Source organism: Medicago sativa, chromosome 8, assembly GCF_051527215.1.
Source record: "Medicago sativa cultivar Bolivia chromosome 8, Bolivia_mono, whole genome shotgun sequence".
Classification (NCBI taxonomy): Eukaryota; Viridiplantae; Streptophyta; class Magnoliopsida; order Fabales; family Fabaceae; genus Medicago; species Medicago sativa.
In genome coordinates this window covers 6,938,296-6,955,314 of record NC_140756.1, presented here as the reverse complement: position 1 = coordinate 6,955,314, position 17,019 = coordinate 6,938,296, and the positions used below count along the sequence as shown (strand labels likewise).

Below are 17,019 nucleotides of genomic sequence, written 5' to 3'. Positions count from 1 at the left end.
AGAATGTACATGTTTCTTGTTTATTCCTATATACTCACTCACATACTGATACAGCTAACTAACTCTGTCTGCAGTTGGTAGCAACTAGTAACTAGTAATAACGGAGAAGACCAAAACGGGAACGGAACTTGAAAAAACATTTGTTTTTCAAAAAAGAAACAAGTGTGAAACAGAGTCAGCTGCTTTTGTCACTCTCTTTTCTTTAATTTAATCAAACAAACACCACACACACACACTCTCTCTCTTCCTTTTTCTTCTTCATCTTCTTCTTCAACCTTCTCTCTCTCTCTCTCTCTCTCTGATGTGAGGAGGGTTACACTCAGAAAAATGGAGTGACAACTCTCTCTCTCTCTCTCTCTCTCTCTCTCTCTCTCTGTGTGTGTGTGTGTTTTACAGTACTAGTTTCTTTCAGATCAATCAGGTAAACTCTCTCTCTCTCTCTCTCTCTCTCTCTCTCTCTCTATATATATATATATATATATATATATATATATATATTTATTTTACTATTTTAGTTTTTCTGTTATTTTGTTTTCTTGCTGTCGGTTTAGATCGGCTTTGTTATAATTATTTACTGCACTGCATAGTTTTTTTTTTATTTTCTGGAAGTTCATTACTCTGTGATTTTTAAGATTTAAGCTGTTTCTATTTTTATTATTGATGAGTGGAAATGTTTTGCCGATTTTGCCCCTGTTCCTTTTTTTAGTGTTTTTGTAATTGTTGCTCTAAAGGTTTGGATCTAGACATTTTGTTTGTTAAATATTTTTGAAACTTTGTTCTGTTTGATGCATATGAAGGATTTTTTAGCTACTAGGCAACTTATAAAGAAATTAATGCTTGATGATTTGGTGAAGGGCTAATTAATTAAAGGAAAATGCTAGATATCAAGAATGATTTTATCAAGAAAGATTCAAGAATGACATGGCAGAATAATCACCCTTAGATTTTATCAAGAAATTGTCCTGAAATTAATGTTAGCCAATAAAATCTCAGTTTGGCGGAAATCATGGGGTGGTGGGTGTTATGTATTTTTTATTTTATTAAAGGTTAATAAATAAGATTGAAATCTAAGGATGATTATTCTGCCATGTCATTCTTGAATCTTTCTTGATAAAATAATTCTTGATATCTAGCATTTTCCTTTAATTAATTAGCCCTTCACCAAATCATCAAGCATTAAATATGATGTCATAAATAGTGATTATGATTCTATCTTGATAATTTAGCTAATGTCCCACTATTGGTAGCTTCTCCCATTTTTATCCATAGAGTTGTATGAAATTTTTTACTTTCTTAAGTACTTCATGGTTTTTATTTTATTTTATTTTAAGTTTGTATTACTGAGGATGCTTTATTTTTTTTTATTTTTATTTTTGAGGGAAGGATGCTTTATTTATAATTAGTAACCTATGCAGCGTCCTCGTGAGCTTAGCTCAGTTGGTATGGACAATGCATAATATATGCAAGGTCTGTCTGGGTTCAAACCCCGGCCACCACAAAAAAAAAAAGTAATGCAGCATCGACACAATGTCTTGTGTTTAACATGTGTCTGTGTCCGACACTGATGCGACACTGAAACATGTGTTACATTCAATTGCTTTCATTTTTTAAATTACTATCGGTGTCTATGTATGAGTGTCGTGTCCGATGTTTGTGTCGGTGTTAGTGCTTCATAGTTAGTAATTCACTTATAAAGAGTGAATAGAGACACATAGGATGTGTGTATAATTTTAGAAATGGATAAACAAATATTTATGCTATTTGAAGTTAGAACCCTGATTAAACTAAGTAACTGAGAGATGAAGAAACTTATCTTATTTTTATGATGTTATATACTGTGACAGAAGATTGGAACAAACTGTACAGAAATCTAGTTCTTGACTTTCAAAATAGGAAGTTATGAGTTATATAATCCTCAAATTCAAAAACCCTAAAATTATACATTGCCGGCCTTGTTTTCAAAAGATCGTGAGAGTGCAGTGTATACTATTAATCTTAACTTCAAATTAGCACAAATGTACCGTATAAGTTCCCCAAATGTATTATTAATCCTAATCAGATTATGAGTGTGAACTGTATACTATTAACCATGGTTCATGCCTTCACAACCTGAAATTAAGTAGTTGTTTCATTATCATATCTTTTTCAGCTTCTTAGCAATGGAAGAAACAGATTCAGTTGCTACACTGATGGATTCCACGTCTTCGAAGATACGACAGCTGCAGAAGGCATTTGCTGAACTTGAAAGTTACCGAGCTGTTACTCTTAACATGAAATGGAAAGAACTAGAGGAACACTTTCACGGGCTTGAGAAATCTTTGAAGAGGCGCTTTCATGAATTAGAAGATCATGAAAAAGTGTTTGAGAACAAAACTTTGAAAGCTCGTGAAATGTTGAAGAAGCAGGAAGAAGCTGTTTTTGCCAAGGAGCAAGCCACATTGCAGAGGCTTCAAGAGAAAAGAGATGCTGCCACATTTGCCATTTTAAATGCTCGAGAAAAGCACAGGAAGGTTTCACAAAAAGATTTGGCCATTGTCTCTAATGGGGGTCATGGTACATCAGACGTGAAGGAGAAACCGATGGATGCTGTTTCTAATGTGACAGAAGGTCTTGTAGAAGATGTGAAACTTTCTCCTGGAAATGGAAATTTGGAATTGATATCTTATCCAGAGCTGGTAAAACTTTGTAGAGAGATGGATGTCTCTGGGCTTCACAAATTCATATCTGATAACCGTAAGAACCTTGCTGCTATAAGGGAAGAAATACCTCATGCATTAAAAGCTTCTCCTAATGCTGCATGCTTAGTGTTAGATTCTTTGGAAGGATTTTACTGCATGGAAGTGTCAAGTCAGGATATTAAGAAGGATGCTAACTTATTAGGTCTTCGCCGGACCTGTATCATGCTGATGGAATGTCTGAGTGATTTCCTGACCGATTCAGGAGGTATTTCTAATTTAGTATCGAAAGATATCAAGGACAGGGCAAAGGCAGTTGCTGAAGAATGGAAGCCTAAATTGGATGCTCTTGACATGGATGCTAGCAATGGGAATTCCTTGGAGGCTCATGCGTTTTTACAACTTCTAGCCAGTTTTAATATTGCATCTGGTTTTGATGAGGAAGAGTTGTCCAGGCTAATTCCAATGGTATCTCGGCGTCGCCAAACTTCTGATTTATGCCGTTGTCTTGGATTATCAGAGAAGATGCCTGGTATGTATCTGTTCACTTATAATATTCTGTTTTGATCGTAACCTTATGAGAATTATATCAGACTGGGCGATATTGATCAACAGTCATGTTATGTGATTAATATGATTTATTGTTAAAACATCTAATGATCTAAATGGCTTTTAACATGCAAGGTGCATGCAAGAATCTAGCATATGTATCTATCATTAGAGACTAAAGCAATTCCGATTTGCATCTGTTTGTTCTGATGCTTTGTTTTTCGTTTTGGACATACAGGAGTAATTGAGTTTTTGGCGAACAGTGGGAGGCAAATTGACGCTGTTAACTTGGCTTTTGCATTTGACCTGACAAAACAGTTTTCTCCTGTTTCCTTACTGAAGTCCTACTTGCAGGATGCTAGAAATTCTTGCTCACCTGTCAAAAGGGTTAACTCATCTCCCACTGCACAGGTTCGTTGTTGAGTAATTATTCTTTCCATCGTGTTCTTTTAGGGTATGTTTGGGAAGGGGAAGAGTTAATTTTCTTTTTCTAATTTAAGCAAGCTCTGGGTATATTGGTCTTATGGAGGAATATTTAACTTGATAATCTCCTCTTTTCTGTTTTTATAATATTATTCCTAGTAACTTCTTGTATCAGATTGAAGTTAACGAACGGGAGCTAATCGCTCATAAAGCAGTAATCAAGTGCATTGAAGAACGTAAACTTGATGAGCAGTATCCTCTAGATCCTCTCATGAAACGAGTTGTTCAACTAGAGAAGGCGAAAGCTGACAAAAAAAGGGAAACCGAAGCGACAAAGCCTCAACCAAAGAGACCTCGTGCTAACGGTGTGGGATATGGTCCTCGTGTCACTAACATTCCTTCTGACAAAACTTCCTATGCTAGAGTTGCTGACAGGCACCCGCAAACACAATATGCGTATGACCGACCTTACATGTACCCTGCACCAACTGACAATCATTGTCCCCCTCTCCTCGGCGCTCCACATTATAACTTCTCTCATAACCATGGAAACTACTTTGGAAATGGCTATCAGTACCAAGCTACATATCTTCACTAGTTAGCTGAGATATGAGCAGAAGATTATGAACCTTTTGTTTAATATATCTAGTCTTAACCTTCTAAGATGTTGTATGTTGAACTTTTAAAATGTAGTCTTCAAGAATCACTAAAAGAAGTTAAGTCTCATGTTATTAATGTTTTAACTTTTGCTGTACTAGAAAGATATTCTGATCCTCTAATGTATGAATTCTGTTCTTGTTTTGTACAAACTTATCTTGCTGTTGCCTTTGTAGTATGTTTTGGTTGTCTTAGAACCGAGGCTGTCTTTTATTTATTTGTTTATTTACTTATTATACTGTCAAAGATCTGTGCAACCAATATCTTTTCCAATGTAGTCAAGACATGACTGAATTTTTTTCAATAGAGAATAATTTGAAATAATTTCAATAGAGTTTGAAATCAAAACTTAAGTCCAGATATTGATGTTTTTGTAATAAGAAAGAACTGAGATATTGGTATTTTTTTTGAACAGGCAAAATGAAATGCATTATTCTCATATGAAGTTCCTACAACACAAGAAGGCACGGAAAAACTCAAAGAACATACAACATAAGATAATCTACCAATGATCAAGACCAAACGTTAAACTTGGATGTTTTGCTTTCAACCACTAAAAGGATAACAATTTAGTTCTATCAATTAAATGCTCAATCAACTCCCATTTTGTTGAAAACAACGATTACTTTTTCCTTTCAAGCAAGGAAGCCAATGCGCCAAAATACAACATGTGATCGGACAAATGTGAAATGTATATTGATGAATACATAAATGATCGATGTTTTTCTCAAGACCGCGACCACTAACATACACATCATTTTATTCTTCCACTATCTCAATTCATTAACCACATCAACAAGATAGTTATTTTTTTTTAATGTTTCACTATAATCATACACCACAATATTGATTTAACAAATTTTAGCTTAGTTTGTTATTTATTGACAAAATTTTAAATTAATTTTCTTAACAAGTGACCTAAGGACACTTTTTAGTATTTTTCAACAAATTGATTTTAATTTTTTGAGATGGTACTTGAAAATGAGTTGAATCTAAAGTCGTTTAAGATAAAACGAGTTGAACAATAAATTTCATAGTAAAAATCATGTTTAGACTCAAAAACTATAAATCCCAACTTAAAGTTAAAAGCAATAAACAATATTAATTCTATTGAAAAACAACCAAAGCATGTTCAAGTCAATTTTACACCTCCATAGAACGAACCATAATCAATTGTGACTGCTCGAAACATGAAACTAAATATATGCTAGTAAATTGTAGGATGCAAATTCAGTGCAATCAAGAATACACACATTCCCAATCAAAATTACAAATCCATATTTTTTTTATTTCTTCAGAAAACAGAAACATAGTTCTTCAAATCGGAGGGTTCATGTTTGTCTGACTTTGTGTATCGGAGGGTACAACAATAATTATCGGGGGTATAGATAAGAATTTTCTACTTTCTTATATAGCAGATAAAAAGGCCCAAGGCCCAATGTGATACATTGTAAACCCTAATTGCAGTTCCATCATCACTCCTTCAACAGAACCAGTGCTATAAAAACGGAGCAGTGGAGTGCATAATTTCATTCACCATCACCAATATTTCTAGGGTTCGTTTCTCTTTTTCTTCCTGCCTCATTTTTTCGTTTCTTTTTAGGGTTTTCATTTCATTGATTGCATTTAGATTTCCGACTTTCTCTGTTTGCTCTCCTAAGCTGTTCACGGATCTCTCTTCATTGATTGCGTTCAGAGAAACCTATGAACTAGTTTAGGATAGTAAACAATGAAGTACAGAATCCAATTCAAAGAGTTTTTAATTTTCATATTTTTTATATGGTATTTTGTTATTGTATTTGAAAACCAGACATATAGTCAGGTATCTACCGTGTTTATGTTGGTAGATACCGTTACATGGCTGGGAAATTAAACTGAGAGAGTGTGTTTCAGATGAATTTGGGGTTTCCCATTTTTTCTGATGCATCTCTTTCATTAGGTGTTCATCGTTGCCCAATAATATTCTATTATTATTTGAGCTACATCTGGACTCTACATTTACAATACACACTCACACCTTTTCTTTAATTTCTATGTAACTCTTTTTCCTTAACGTTGATTTTGAGTTTATAATATTGTATAAACCAAATTAATTTTGTTGTAATGTTGGTTCAATTCAATTTTCCTTCATAACGTTGAAACATATATTGAAGAAATGTACCCCATGATCAGATTTCGGATTCAGCATTAACGACAAAAATGAAGAACTACTCAGAATGTTCATTTGATGACTGATAATCCTAAAATTAAACTTAATACAATACTCGTATGATACGATACGAAAAATTATTTTGGATTGATTTTAAAAAATGAAAAAAATATTAAAAGTTAAATCTTTTCACCCTGTGTGTTACAAATGGTAGATCATAGGTACTGTGATATGAATATGTCAACATATTATTTAAGAGATAATGGATATAATCACTTTAATTAACAACAAAAATTAATGAAGAACCTATCAGAGTGTTCACTTGATGACCAATAATCCCAAAACTAAACTTAATACAATACTGGTATGATACATATTACTTAAAATGATAATGGATTAATGGTGATACAGATGTTTGGATGCATTGATACTAAACCATTAAACATCAATGGCTAAGTCCTAAAAGTAATAAACATAAATAAACAATTATTAAAAATGAAGGGTTAAGTCCTAAACTTGGTTGGTAGGGAGGAAGCGAATATGACAGGTATTAGGATAAAATGAGAAAAATGTCTACTTGAATGCCAACTCAATTTACCAAAAGATAGCTTAGGGCTTTTGGAGCAATACGAGAGGCGCACTTAGCCTCACTGTTTTAGAAACCAACTGGTTGAACCATGAATTGACGTTGTCCATGGTTCACTTATTTAAGTGGCGTGACCACAACTCAGTTGTAGTTTGAGCGTTGTGTATAAATGGTGAACAACCGATGGAACAGTGAACCGACACCGGCCACTGTCTATAGTTCAGTTATTTAAGTGGTATGACCACGGACTCATCCTAGTTTGAACAAAAGAAATTAGTAGAACCATAACTCAGAAGTCTTGCCGGTTTGCTGTGAAATTAAATTTTTAAAACATAACCTACACAATTTTTGGAGTATTTGAGCTTCTTAGTTTTGTTTATAAGAAAATAAATGTGCATCCTTCTTTTAGGGATATGGACTTCAAAGAAGCCGCTAAGGACAAAATCCCTTGGGATGGGACTATCTCTCTAAATGATTTTTCCCTCTCTGCTTCTACATTTTCTAACAAGTGGAAAATGTTCAATCCTTCCTTTCCTCCATGGCTATGGACTGCTATTCCAAAACATCATTTGGGTCCTCCTAAGGTGACTCTTTTGTCATAAGGCTATCAAATCCACTGCCTTGATCCATGCTTAGCATCTGTTCTGAATATTTTTTATCTGCATGTCTCTCCCTATGTCAGGTTGAAGGATACTTATCACTTGAGAATGTGTGCCTTGTCAAATCAAGTGAGGTCTGTCAGCAATTTAGTGTAAAACTAATTTTTATGGACGTGCATGTTTGGAATCACAATGAAGTTGATGAAACTACAATGCCACTGATTTTATGTAAGTTTCAAAGTGTAGCTTTTCTCAAGGTTACGCCGGCACACATTGATTATGTCAACCTCACTGTCAATCCAAACATGCACGGAGTGAAGTTTATGGTACTTATTGAATTGTAATCTTCATTACAGGAAGAAGAGAGTAACATAAGTCTGACATGCAAAGCAGAGAGCATCATCTCACGAACAGAAGAACCCTTTGATGATGCAACTTTAGTTTGTATGGCCAAATTGGTATTCCTAAACTAATTTACTTATCCCATACCGTGAATCTGGATTCTCTGCAGTTTCAGTACTTTTCCTTATCAAACTACTTGCATAATGCATTTCTTCCTTCCTACTAGGTTCAGAGCATGAAGTAAATCACTATGATTTTCACATTGTCTACAGTCCTTCATATAGAGTTCCGGCGTTGTACTTCCGTTCATACCATAGTGGTATGTTCACTTTTCTATCTGTGGAATTTGTTTATGATAAATAGCTTATGGATATGTAAATATAATAAAAACAATCAAGTTTTATAACCAAGATTTCATTATGGTCGTTTGATTGGAACCTAGATTGTTCGAAGTGATCCTCTGATCCTATTACACCATTTATGCTATTGAATGTGGATACTAGAAGTGCTTTATTTCTTTAATATCAATATGATTTAAAAACTTAGATTTAAATATTCTGTTCATATCTAATGACGATATGCTAAATTAGTTTCTTGCTTGAATCACATAAATGATGATCAATATGTTTGATACTGATACTGTTTGATTATGTAGATGGACAACCTTTGCCAATTAGTGAAATCGAAAAGGACCTTCCTGGTCATTCTGCAGAATTGCTATTAGAATCCAAATGGACATTTATAACTCAAGATGTAAGCAACCTGTTTCAATCTTTTTCCTTTTCATTAAATACCTATGTTTTAACTATTTTTTGTCACTTATAAATTTAAATGAGTGTTTTTCTAATAATTTTGTTACTGTTGGAAATATGGTTATCAAATTTAGATTCAAATTGTAAATCGGAAGATCTACTTTCTGAATTGTGAATCGAACTTATTATGAATAGTAGGATACATTACCAATAAAAATATGACATTTTAAAGTAGGAAAAGCGATATATCAAACCTATAAGCTAATATATCATCTACTAATCTCAAAATAATTGAAGATTAAAGTCATAAATCAAACAATAACAGAAGTGACTGGCCATAGAGTTGACAAAAAGAACGGCTGGTAGAATGAATCATGATTCATCATAGAAGATTATAATTAGAAAAGAAGATTATAATTAGAAAAGAGCTGCCATACATAGTTCGATATAAGAATAGATACACATTGAGGATTGGTATGATCTTATCGATTGAGTTCACTTTCGTATCGAAGCGTGGCATACGGCTCACATATTTTGTAAGATACTGATAATTATGAAATATAATGAACAAGTACATCAAAATTTAGGCCCACTTGGGTTGGCCTAGTGGTATTGGCTTGAGATCTGGGAGTGTGCTCCTCCTTATGGTCTCAGGTTCGATTCTCTCTGGTGCTATTTTGGGTGGGTTAGTTTAGCTTCTTCAAAAAAAAAAAAAAAAAAAAATTTAGCCAACCTGATCCTTGCGTTTGTTTGTTTACATCTAATGAAATGGGTTTTATGAATACATATGGAATGAAAAATGCAGAAATAAAGGGATAAGATGCGTCTTTAAAACTCTATCGGTTGAACTTCAACACCATAGAAGTGTCATTTGATCTGAAAGTGAAAATGGCTGAGCACCCATATAGGTGGAAGTTAGGAAAAGAAAAATATTTTCGCTTTAGTAACAAAATTTCATATTAAAAGAAAACCACAATTAATCTTTACACCTTATCATTGGTTAGTTTATTATTATAACCATTCTTCTACACATTAAACTAAATGGTTTCAATTTTATATCTTGCAGGAACACCCATATTTGAACAGGCCATGGTACAAGTTACATCCTTGTGGGACGAGCGAATGGATGAAATTGCTCTTCCATGGTGATACATCTTTGAATAAAAACTTCATTGAACAATATCTAGTTTCTTGGTTCTCAGTTGTAGGGCAAGTCGTTGGCCTTAAAACTCCTCTGGCAATGCTGGACAACGTAGTTTCAAATGATTCTTAGACGGTCATACACGTGCTTATCCAAAATGAAATTATGGGATTGAGAAATAATTTCTTTGCAACCGATCTCTGTTGTCCTAACATTAGATGTGATGGAGGAAGGAAGGGGTGTGTTTGCAGTTGTAAATGGTAGAAAGTTGTAGGAGAAAAACTTGTCAACTTGTTTAAGACATGTTTCAATTAGAAATGATTGGAATGTTCACTCACCCTTCTATATTTGCATGAAACATTATCGTTTATCATATCTATACAATTTTTTCTTGGAAAGGATATCTGTATACAATGAAATGCAGCTTAGTTCAACACATCTGTAATATATTTTTAGAAAATCCTTTCATGAGCAAATAGTCTATTCCTTTTGATAACATTGGTATCTTTGTATATTTCTCAACTAAATGCAGATTGGTTCAACACATCATTCTAAAGAACATAATGTATATCAGCTGCTTTTTGATACCTTAAATACCATTGGTTTTGCACTTTTAATTGAATTCAAACATTTTTCCTTTTGCGTATTTACAATTGAGATTTCATCATCTATATTTTTAGAAGACTTTTATCAATTTCTCAGGAGAAACTTTCATTTATGAGCTATTGTTAATTGATTCGAAAATAAATTGATAAAGGTACCCGATTCTCTCTGCCCCCATCAGCACTATGTCATAAAGAAACTAAGTACAGAAGATCTTTCAATTAAAATTGCACCTATAACATATATTGTGCAGTGAGTTAAGTTCTCTACAGTTTTTCCTTTGAACATAGAAGAGGGAAAATTTTAGAGAATTTTAATTCAACAACTACAAACAAGAATCAAATCAAGCAAATATTTGGCTTTTGAAGTTTCAGATGATATGGTTTCAAAAATTTCAAATTCAACATTCTCAATTTATAACATTATATCAAAAAGGAAGACACATCAATATCAAATTCTATGAAGGCTAAGCACTCCTCATCAAGTTTCCATGTGACTATAGCCATAGGTTAAGCCATAGGTGAATAAGGAATCTTAACAAGAACCAGCTAATATTACTCACTGCTTTCTTTCACTAATAATGAGTCATTTGTTTTAATGGTACATACAAAAAATTCATCACTACCATTCAATGGCACCAACAACTCATTACTATACAGGAATACATCTCTCCCACCTGCTACATCTTCTCAGAAGGTTGAAGAAATGCATCATCAAGCTAAATTTCTTCTCTAATTTCTTCATGATTTTCAACACCTTTGCTATGGATTCTGGTGAAGTGAACAAGGAATTCTGTATTACCCTCGGCACCTTTGAGAGGAGACTCAATCCAACCTTTGCTGCAGAAACCAAAACTCTCTACTCCCTTTGTAATCTTCTCGAGAACCTGAATTGCAGAAATCGATTACATTTTTAGCTTAGCAAAGTTTTCCATACCCTTTGTAGGATAATCTGGGAGCCTTGCTTAAAACACCAAAAACAGAAACCCTCATATAAGATGTGAAGCATTGTTTCAATTTAATTGGATTTTTAAGAGAAAAAGTTGAAGACAGGACACATAACACTTGCTATTACTACCTCTGTCCCTAATTATAAGTCTGTTATAGAGCGCAAAATGGTGCTCATAAAAAGGAACAGAGGTAGTAATTAGTTTTATTTCTCCAAAATTATATTATGAACAAGTTGACAACAAACAAGAAGTTTAGATAGCAAAAAACTACCCACCTCTTGATGGACAGCAGGATCTTTCACTATCCCTCCCTTTCCTACCTGCACAGACAACGGAATTCCAAATTTAGAAATGATATTTGTTTCCAGGAAACGGAGGCAAAATGATGATTATTTTATAATTCAAAAAATCCCGCTTGCATAGAAATAGTGTATTATATTTATACTGACTCCATTTCAATGATAACATATTGACCACGTTGGTAGTATTTAGCTGTATATTATTACTATTATTACTGGAAATATCAAAACAAACAAAAAAAGATATAATGTGATTTCATATTCCTTACTTGAGATCTCCGAGCTTCAAATTGTGGTTTAACCAAGGTCACTAATGCAGCATCTTCCTTCATAACATTTACCACAGCAGGCATGACCTGTTAAAAGAATATAAGAATATTTAGTTGATACAAACAGGTAAGTCATAGATTAGTGAAAATAATCTCAAGTGTTTCCTCTCATTATCTTTCTCTAGTTGCTTAAGAAGGGTGGTTGACCACTTAATAAGCAATTGTAAAACATTGAATTTGTTAAATATTAAATATATAATATGCTATCCAAAAATGAGTAAGATTATAAATGGACTAGTCCTGTTTAAGTTGGCAGGTCCAATTCAATTTTCACAAACATCTCATGTGTTATGCACAGATCAGGAGAAAAGCTTCACAAGCGAACATGAGTATATGACTATGTTTAAGCTGATTAAAGAGCGTACCGTTAGAATAGAGATGAATGAGAGGTCTAGAGTCACCAAATCAACATTTTGTGGGAGTTCTTTGAGATATCTTAAATTTGTCCGCTCTATAATAGACACACGTTCATCTCTTTGAATTTTGTCTGCTACCTAGAAAAGTTAACAATCATTACTACTAGAAAATCACTGAAAAACTGCAGATGTGCAATAAAGCAATATAATTAGGAAACGCTGTAAGAAAACAATAATAGAATATCAAATCTTCTAAAAAAATATGAAACAGACTCATTAGAACTCTAAAGTAAGATATATTATTTAGTTGAGTTCACCAAACTAGCAAGTTCCCAAATTATTTTAAAGACATTACTGTAGAAGTTCAAAAGAACCTCATAAATTGTACTCCAAAATATATATACATGGCATGAACAATGAACCGTATACGTAGAGTAGAATATATGCTTTATTTTACTCGAAAGTAACACCTCTGCAGATTACATTTCAATGGAAAAATCTTCCTTGTAAGTTTTATCAAATAGATCATATTGATTCAGCAGGAAGTCTAGAGTAACAACTAATCCCCTTAACCATGAAAAAACATGAAATATGTTATTAATAAACAATCTCTATATGCACATATTATTTAACTGCTGAAACACTACATTTAGTTTTTTTTTTTTTTTTTTGGTACACATTTAGTTTTTATTTGCATCTGCAACAATAAGGTGTTTGGCCGTCAAAAGTAAAAATCTTTGAAAGAGAATCCAAAAACCTATCAAAGGAGAAATTTATCGTTAGAAATTCTGGAACTTTATGAATTGATATTAAGAATAATTTAATATTACTGTATTAAGGCAACCAGTCCTACTCACATGAATAATAACACATGTTTTGAGAAAGACAAGATTTTACCACCTTCAACTTCTGATATCTCTAGCTAGAGATGTGTGTTTATATTTACTATTCCATGTAAATGTAAGAAACCAAAAGAAAGTCTTCGGAAAGTACTTAATCCCAAATCATGCAGAAGACTACTACTCTGAAGATAGTAGATACAATGGGAATAATTTACAATAGCCACATAACAGATGCCCAAAATTCAAAAAACACTAAAAACCTTAAGAAATATCCATCTCAAGTATTCAAAAGATGTAGGCTAAAGACATAACAATCAGTAATCTAATAAGGAAAAGCTAACGACAAAACCGTAGAAAAACATAAAAGTAAAGCACTAAATAACTTTAAGCCTCTAAGGCATAACTATATATGCCTAATCATTCAACACATACACAACAAGCAACCATATTTGCCCCAAAACTATAAATAAGTAGGCAAAGTACATAACCGAGTTTATGTTTACACCAAAAAAAAAAAAAAAAAACGGAGAAACAAATAGCTAATGAATGGTGGTGGTTCAACCCTACCCCAAATAACCTTTGCCCCTTCCTTACCAAATTCTTGCACATCCAGAGTAACCCAAAAAATAAAGCAATGTTTAATAAGTTACCTGTCCATAACCTACATCAACCCCATAAACATGTGATGCACCATACTGAAGTAAGCAGTCAGTAAATCCTCCAGTTGACAGCCCAGAATCAAGAGCCACTTTACCAGCAACATCAACACCGAGCTGTTCAATAGCACCTTCCAACTTATGTCCAGCTCTGTGTCGATATAAAAAATACAAACAACAATGCAGTTTCATCAAAGTTGCCGTTGAGATATTATGTCAAGTAAACAGAGATTGGTGACTTCACCTACATACATATTTGGGAACTTCAGCTTTTATCTCCACAACAGATTTGTCAGACACAGGTGTACCGGCTTTATATATTCTCTTCCCATTCACGTATACTTTTCCTGCATTACATATGTTGTCAATTATATAAATGGTATATTTTCTTTTCTTACTATGAATAGGCATTAGAAGAGTCTGGAAGGAAAAACACTCTTGATTGTTAAAATAACTATACACATACATACAAATGGAGTGAATAGCCTCCAGAAATGATTATATTATACAGGATGAAGAGAATCATGGAGAAAAAAATATGGTTCTAAATATTACGTAGTATTTTGAATTGTGTTTTATATAACCTCAAGCTTACAGCCTCAACGTTGATTTCACTAATTTGGAAGATTTGTTCTAATGGCTAACAGTAGAAATGTTAATAAACATTATTTTTCCAGACTTCATATCCATAAAAATCAATTTACTCAAGGCCCAATACTCTAGCTCCTGCAGGTAAAAGGATATGCCACCGCAGGCTAGATCATGATCTCTAACCTTTTCTAACCACAAAAGAGAACATGCAATAGACGATAACATTACTATTATTTGCCAATAGCAGCTAGCATTGTTAATTTAGAAACAAAAGAGGATACAAGGGTGTGAAAACATTTATGATCAAATAAATATGTTATGATAAATATGAAAAAAAGAGAGAGTACAATCAGGAAGATAAGAAATCCTCACAAATAGAAAACCAAAAGTTAAACGACAATGAAATCAGTTCAAGAATGCAGACACTGTCCAATTTCTTTGCATATCAACAACAGGAATTAGCTTAATATAACCAAAGTGAGCTCAGGATAGTGTCTACATACTAATTTGGAAATAAAAAAATAAAACTGATTACCTTGCAAAATCCATGACTGGATGATGGATCTACTATATTGCTGATATTGTTCAAGGCATACTTCATCAAGTCTCTTTTTCCTAAAAGGCGAATGCACAAAAATAAACAAAGTAGTTCAGTGTTATCAGCAATTTTCTTTCAAAGGGAGTGGTGGATGACTAATTAGTAGAAGGAACAATTTGAATGATGGAATGCTCCCCATGTTAAATACGTGTGTTTTCTGACTTTCTCTTTGACAAATTGACAATAGAACCTAAAATCGAACTTCCTTTTTTTCCTTTAAGAGAATAACGCAAAAAGCTTAACCCTTAATGTACTAGTTAAATGCCTGCTACACAGTGTAATTCCTCTGCATTAGGCCTTAAATATGTCCAAAACGATCTCTGTAAAATTAGATCCCCTTAAAGCATTTAATTTGAACAGCTAAAATGTTTAAAAAACATATCAATAGTCATTTAAACTGGCTTGTTTAAGGACCCTGAGGTAAAAAAAAAATCTTTTCGAATATACAGTGATTTACCAGCCTTCAACAATAAAATGCAGAACTTTTCATGCTCTTGACGTGAAAGCTATATCATCATCCTCACCAAAAGCACTACTACCATGACATATTGTTACCACTACCACAAAGCCAATAAATAAAATCAAGAATGGCAACATTACCACCAATTAAAATTTAAAACCATAATTTTTTACGAGTGCATTATAAAACAAGTGTAAGCTCAATAGTCAATACAAATCCAAAATAATTTGCTTCGCCGTGTTAGTGAAGATACCATGTAGATGTAGTGTTGTCAAATAGAAACTATAATATAGCAGCACCATTGCGTAGCTGAACTCTTACAATTCACTATTGTTGAATGATGCATTATTTAGTACAAGTAATAGTGGCTATCACGGCACTAAAACTCTATACCGTAGCAAAATTTGAACAAACTGCTATTTTTCTACTATCTGCTATTGAAAACTGATAAAATGGCATACCATCATGTCATTCTGATTCGACCAACGATGCAATAATGGAAAAATTACATAGGAATGAAGATACTTAATCACGAGCTTTGAAGAAACAATGAAAGCTTACTTCTTGATTGGTATAATCTTTTCTGATTTTGCAGTAGCATAGCTTCTAAAGGAACCTCTTCTAACTGGTATTTGACCACTGACCCATCTCACTAAAATCAATTTCCATGAAAAGCAACATCAATAACAACGTTTCAATGCACAACAACAGTTCAATATACAGTAAACAACATAAAAAATTGTTTTTTTTTATTTTATTTTTGCAAATAATAATATTTATTTGAGGGTTTATTGAGAAAAAAACAGAATGGAAATTTGAGAGAGACAGAACCTGTTCCTGGGAGTTTAAGGTTTCGTAACAAGGAAAAGAAAGTTAAGGTTGTCTCGCTTTGTAAACCTCGTAACTGGTTCTGCTTCACAAACTGTAACGCCATTTCTGAATTCTCAACAAAAAACAGAACGAAGTGTTGATAGATAGGATATGAACAAGATGGGTTTTGGGGCTTCTCATTCAAAGCTCTTTCTTTCTGTTAATTCTATTTCACACCCCTAATTTTAATACTCACACCTCCTAAGAGTGTGTTTCAGTGTTTGTATGAGTTACTTTTTTTGAGGTATATAAGAGGGTAATTCAAATTCTACCTTCAATTGGCCGATGAGATTGGTCCCCTGAATTAATCAGTCATTGGTCGTATACCGAATTTCCAAAAAAAAAAAAAAACTTGAAAATTTAACATTTTCGATGTGAATCTCCAAATAGTCGTTATAATTCTTTTAAATAATGCAAATTGATTTCTATATATTTCAAACATTAGTCTATTTTAATTATTCGGACTTTGCAACTTAGCCCCTATAAAATTTTTAAATTTGCAAATTGGTCTCTTTTTTCTTATTTTGAAATTTACAAGTTAGTATTTGTAAGCAATTTTGAGACCAGAGAATCCCTATCCATTCCAAATGGAC

General features: G+C 33.2%; 3 protein-coding genes across 3 annotated transcripts; 2 read left to right on the top strand and 1 right to left on the bottom strand.

Moving 5' to 3' along the window:
• Window positions 1-228: 228 nt before the first annotated feature.
• On the top strand, window positions 229-4,482 carry LOC146896530 (FRIGIDA-like protein 3). Its single transcript, XM_085736135.1, has 5 exons — window positions 229-349; window positions 386-421; window positions 2,150-3,207; window positions 3,463-3,635; window positions 3,823-4,482. The coding sequence occupies exons 3-5, from the start codon at window positions 2,160-2,162 to the stop codon at window positions 4,243-4,245; spliced, it is 1,644 nt and encodes a 547-aa protein (XP_085592261.1). The 5' UTR covers window positions 229-349; window positions 386-421; window positions 2,150-2,159; the 3' UTR covers window positions 4,246-4,482.
• Window positions 4,483-5,722: 1,240 nt separating this feature from the next.
• ATG10 (autophagocytosis-associated family protein) lies at window positions 5,723-10,251 on the top strand. Its single transcript, XM_085736134.1, has 7 exons — window positions 5,723-5,860; window positions 7,449-7,623; window positions 7,722-7,772; window positions 7,995-8,082; window positions 8,207-8,299; window positions 8,636-8,733; window positions 9,799-10,251. Exons 2-7 carry the CDS (start codon window positions 7,453-7,455, stop codon window positions 10,003-10,005), a joined length of 708 nt encoding a protein of 235 aa, XP_085592260.1. The 5' UTR covers window positions 5,723-5,860; window positions 7,449-7,452; the 3' UTR covers window positions 10,006-10,251.
• A 579-nt stretch (window positions 10,252-10,830) lies between these two features.
• LOC146896528 (bacterial hemolysin-like protein) lies at window positions 10,831-16,510 on the bottom strand. The gene is made up of 9 exons (XM_085736133.1): window positions 16,388-16,510; window positions 16,118-16,208; window positions 15,034-15,113; window positions 14,152-14,254; window positions 13,902-14,058; window positions 12,419-12,547; window positions 11,994-12,080; window positions 11,701-11,745; window positions 10,831-11,362 (listed from the first exon to the last, which is right to left on the bottom strand). The coding sequence occupies exons 1-9, from the start codon at window positions 16,488-16,490 to the stop codon at window positions 11,195-11,197; spliced, it is 963 nt and encodes a 320-aa protein (XP_085592259.1). The 5' UTR covers window positions 16,491-16,510; the 3' UTR covers window positions 10,831-11,194.
• Window positions 16,511-17,019: the final 509 nt, after the last annotated feature.

Excerpts from the sequence above, each read along its gene's own strand:
- LOC146896530 (XM_085736135.1), top strand. The coding sequence starts at position 2,160 with ATGGAAGAAACAGATTCAGTTGCTACACTGATGGATTCCACGTCTTCG. Across the intron at positions 3,208-3,462 it reads ATTATCAGAGAAGATGCCTG|GAGTAATTGAGTTTTTGGCG; the intron begins GTATGTATCTGT and ends TTGGACATACAG. Across the intron at positions 3,636-3,822 it reads ACTCATCTCCCACTGCACAG|ATTGAAGTTAACGAACGGGA; the intron begins GTTCGTTGTTGA and ends TTCTTGTATCAG.
- ATG10 (XM_085736134.1), top strand. The coding sequence starts at position 7,453 with ATGGACTTCAAAGAAGCCGCTAAGGACAAAATCCCTTGGGATGGGACT. Across the intron at positions 8,300-8,635 it reads CTTCCGTTCATACCATAGTG|ATGGACAACCTTTGCCAATT; the intron begins GTATGTTCACTT and ends TTGATTATGTAG. Across the intron at positions 8,734-9,798 it reads GGACATTTATAACTCAAGAT|GAACACCCATATTTGAACAG; the intron begins GTAAGCAACCTG and ends TATATCTTGCAG.
- LOC146896528 (XM_085736133.1), bottom strand. The coding sequence starts at position 16,490 with ATGGCGTTACAGTTTGTGAAGCAGAACCAGTTACGAGGTTTACAAAGC. Across the intron at positions 16,209-16,387 it reads CCTTAAACTCCCAGGAACAG|TGAGATGGGTCAGTGGTCAA; the intron begins GTTCTGTCTCTC and ends AATTGATTTTAG. Across the intron at positions 12,081-12,418 it reads CATTCATCTCTATTCTAACG|GTCATGCCTGCTGTGGTAAA; the intron begins GTACGCTCTTTA and ends TTCTTTTAACAG.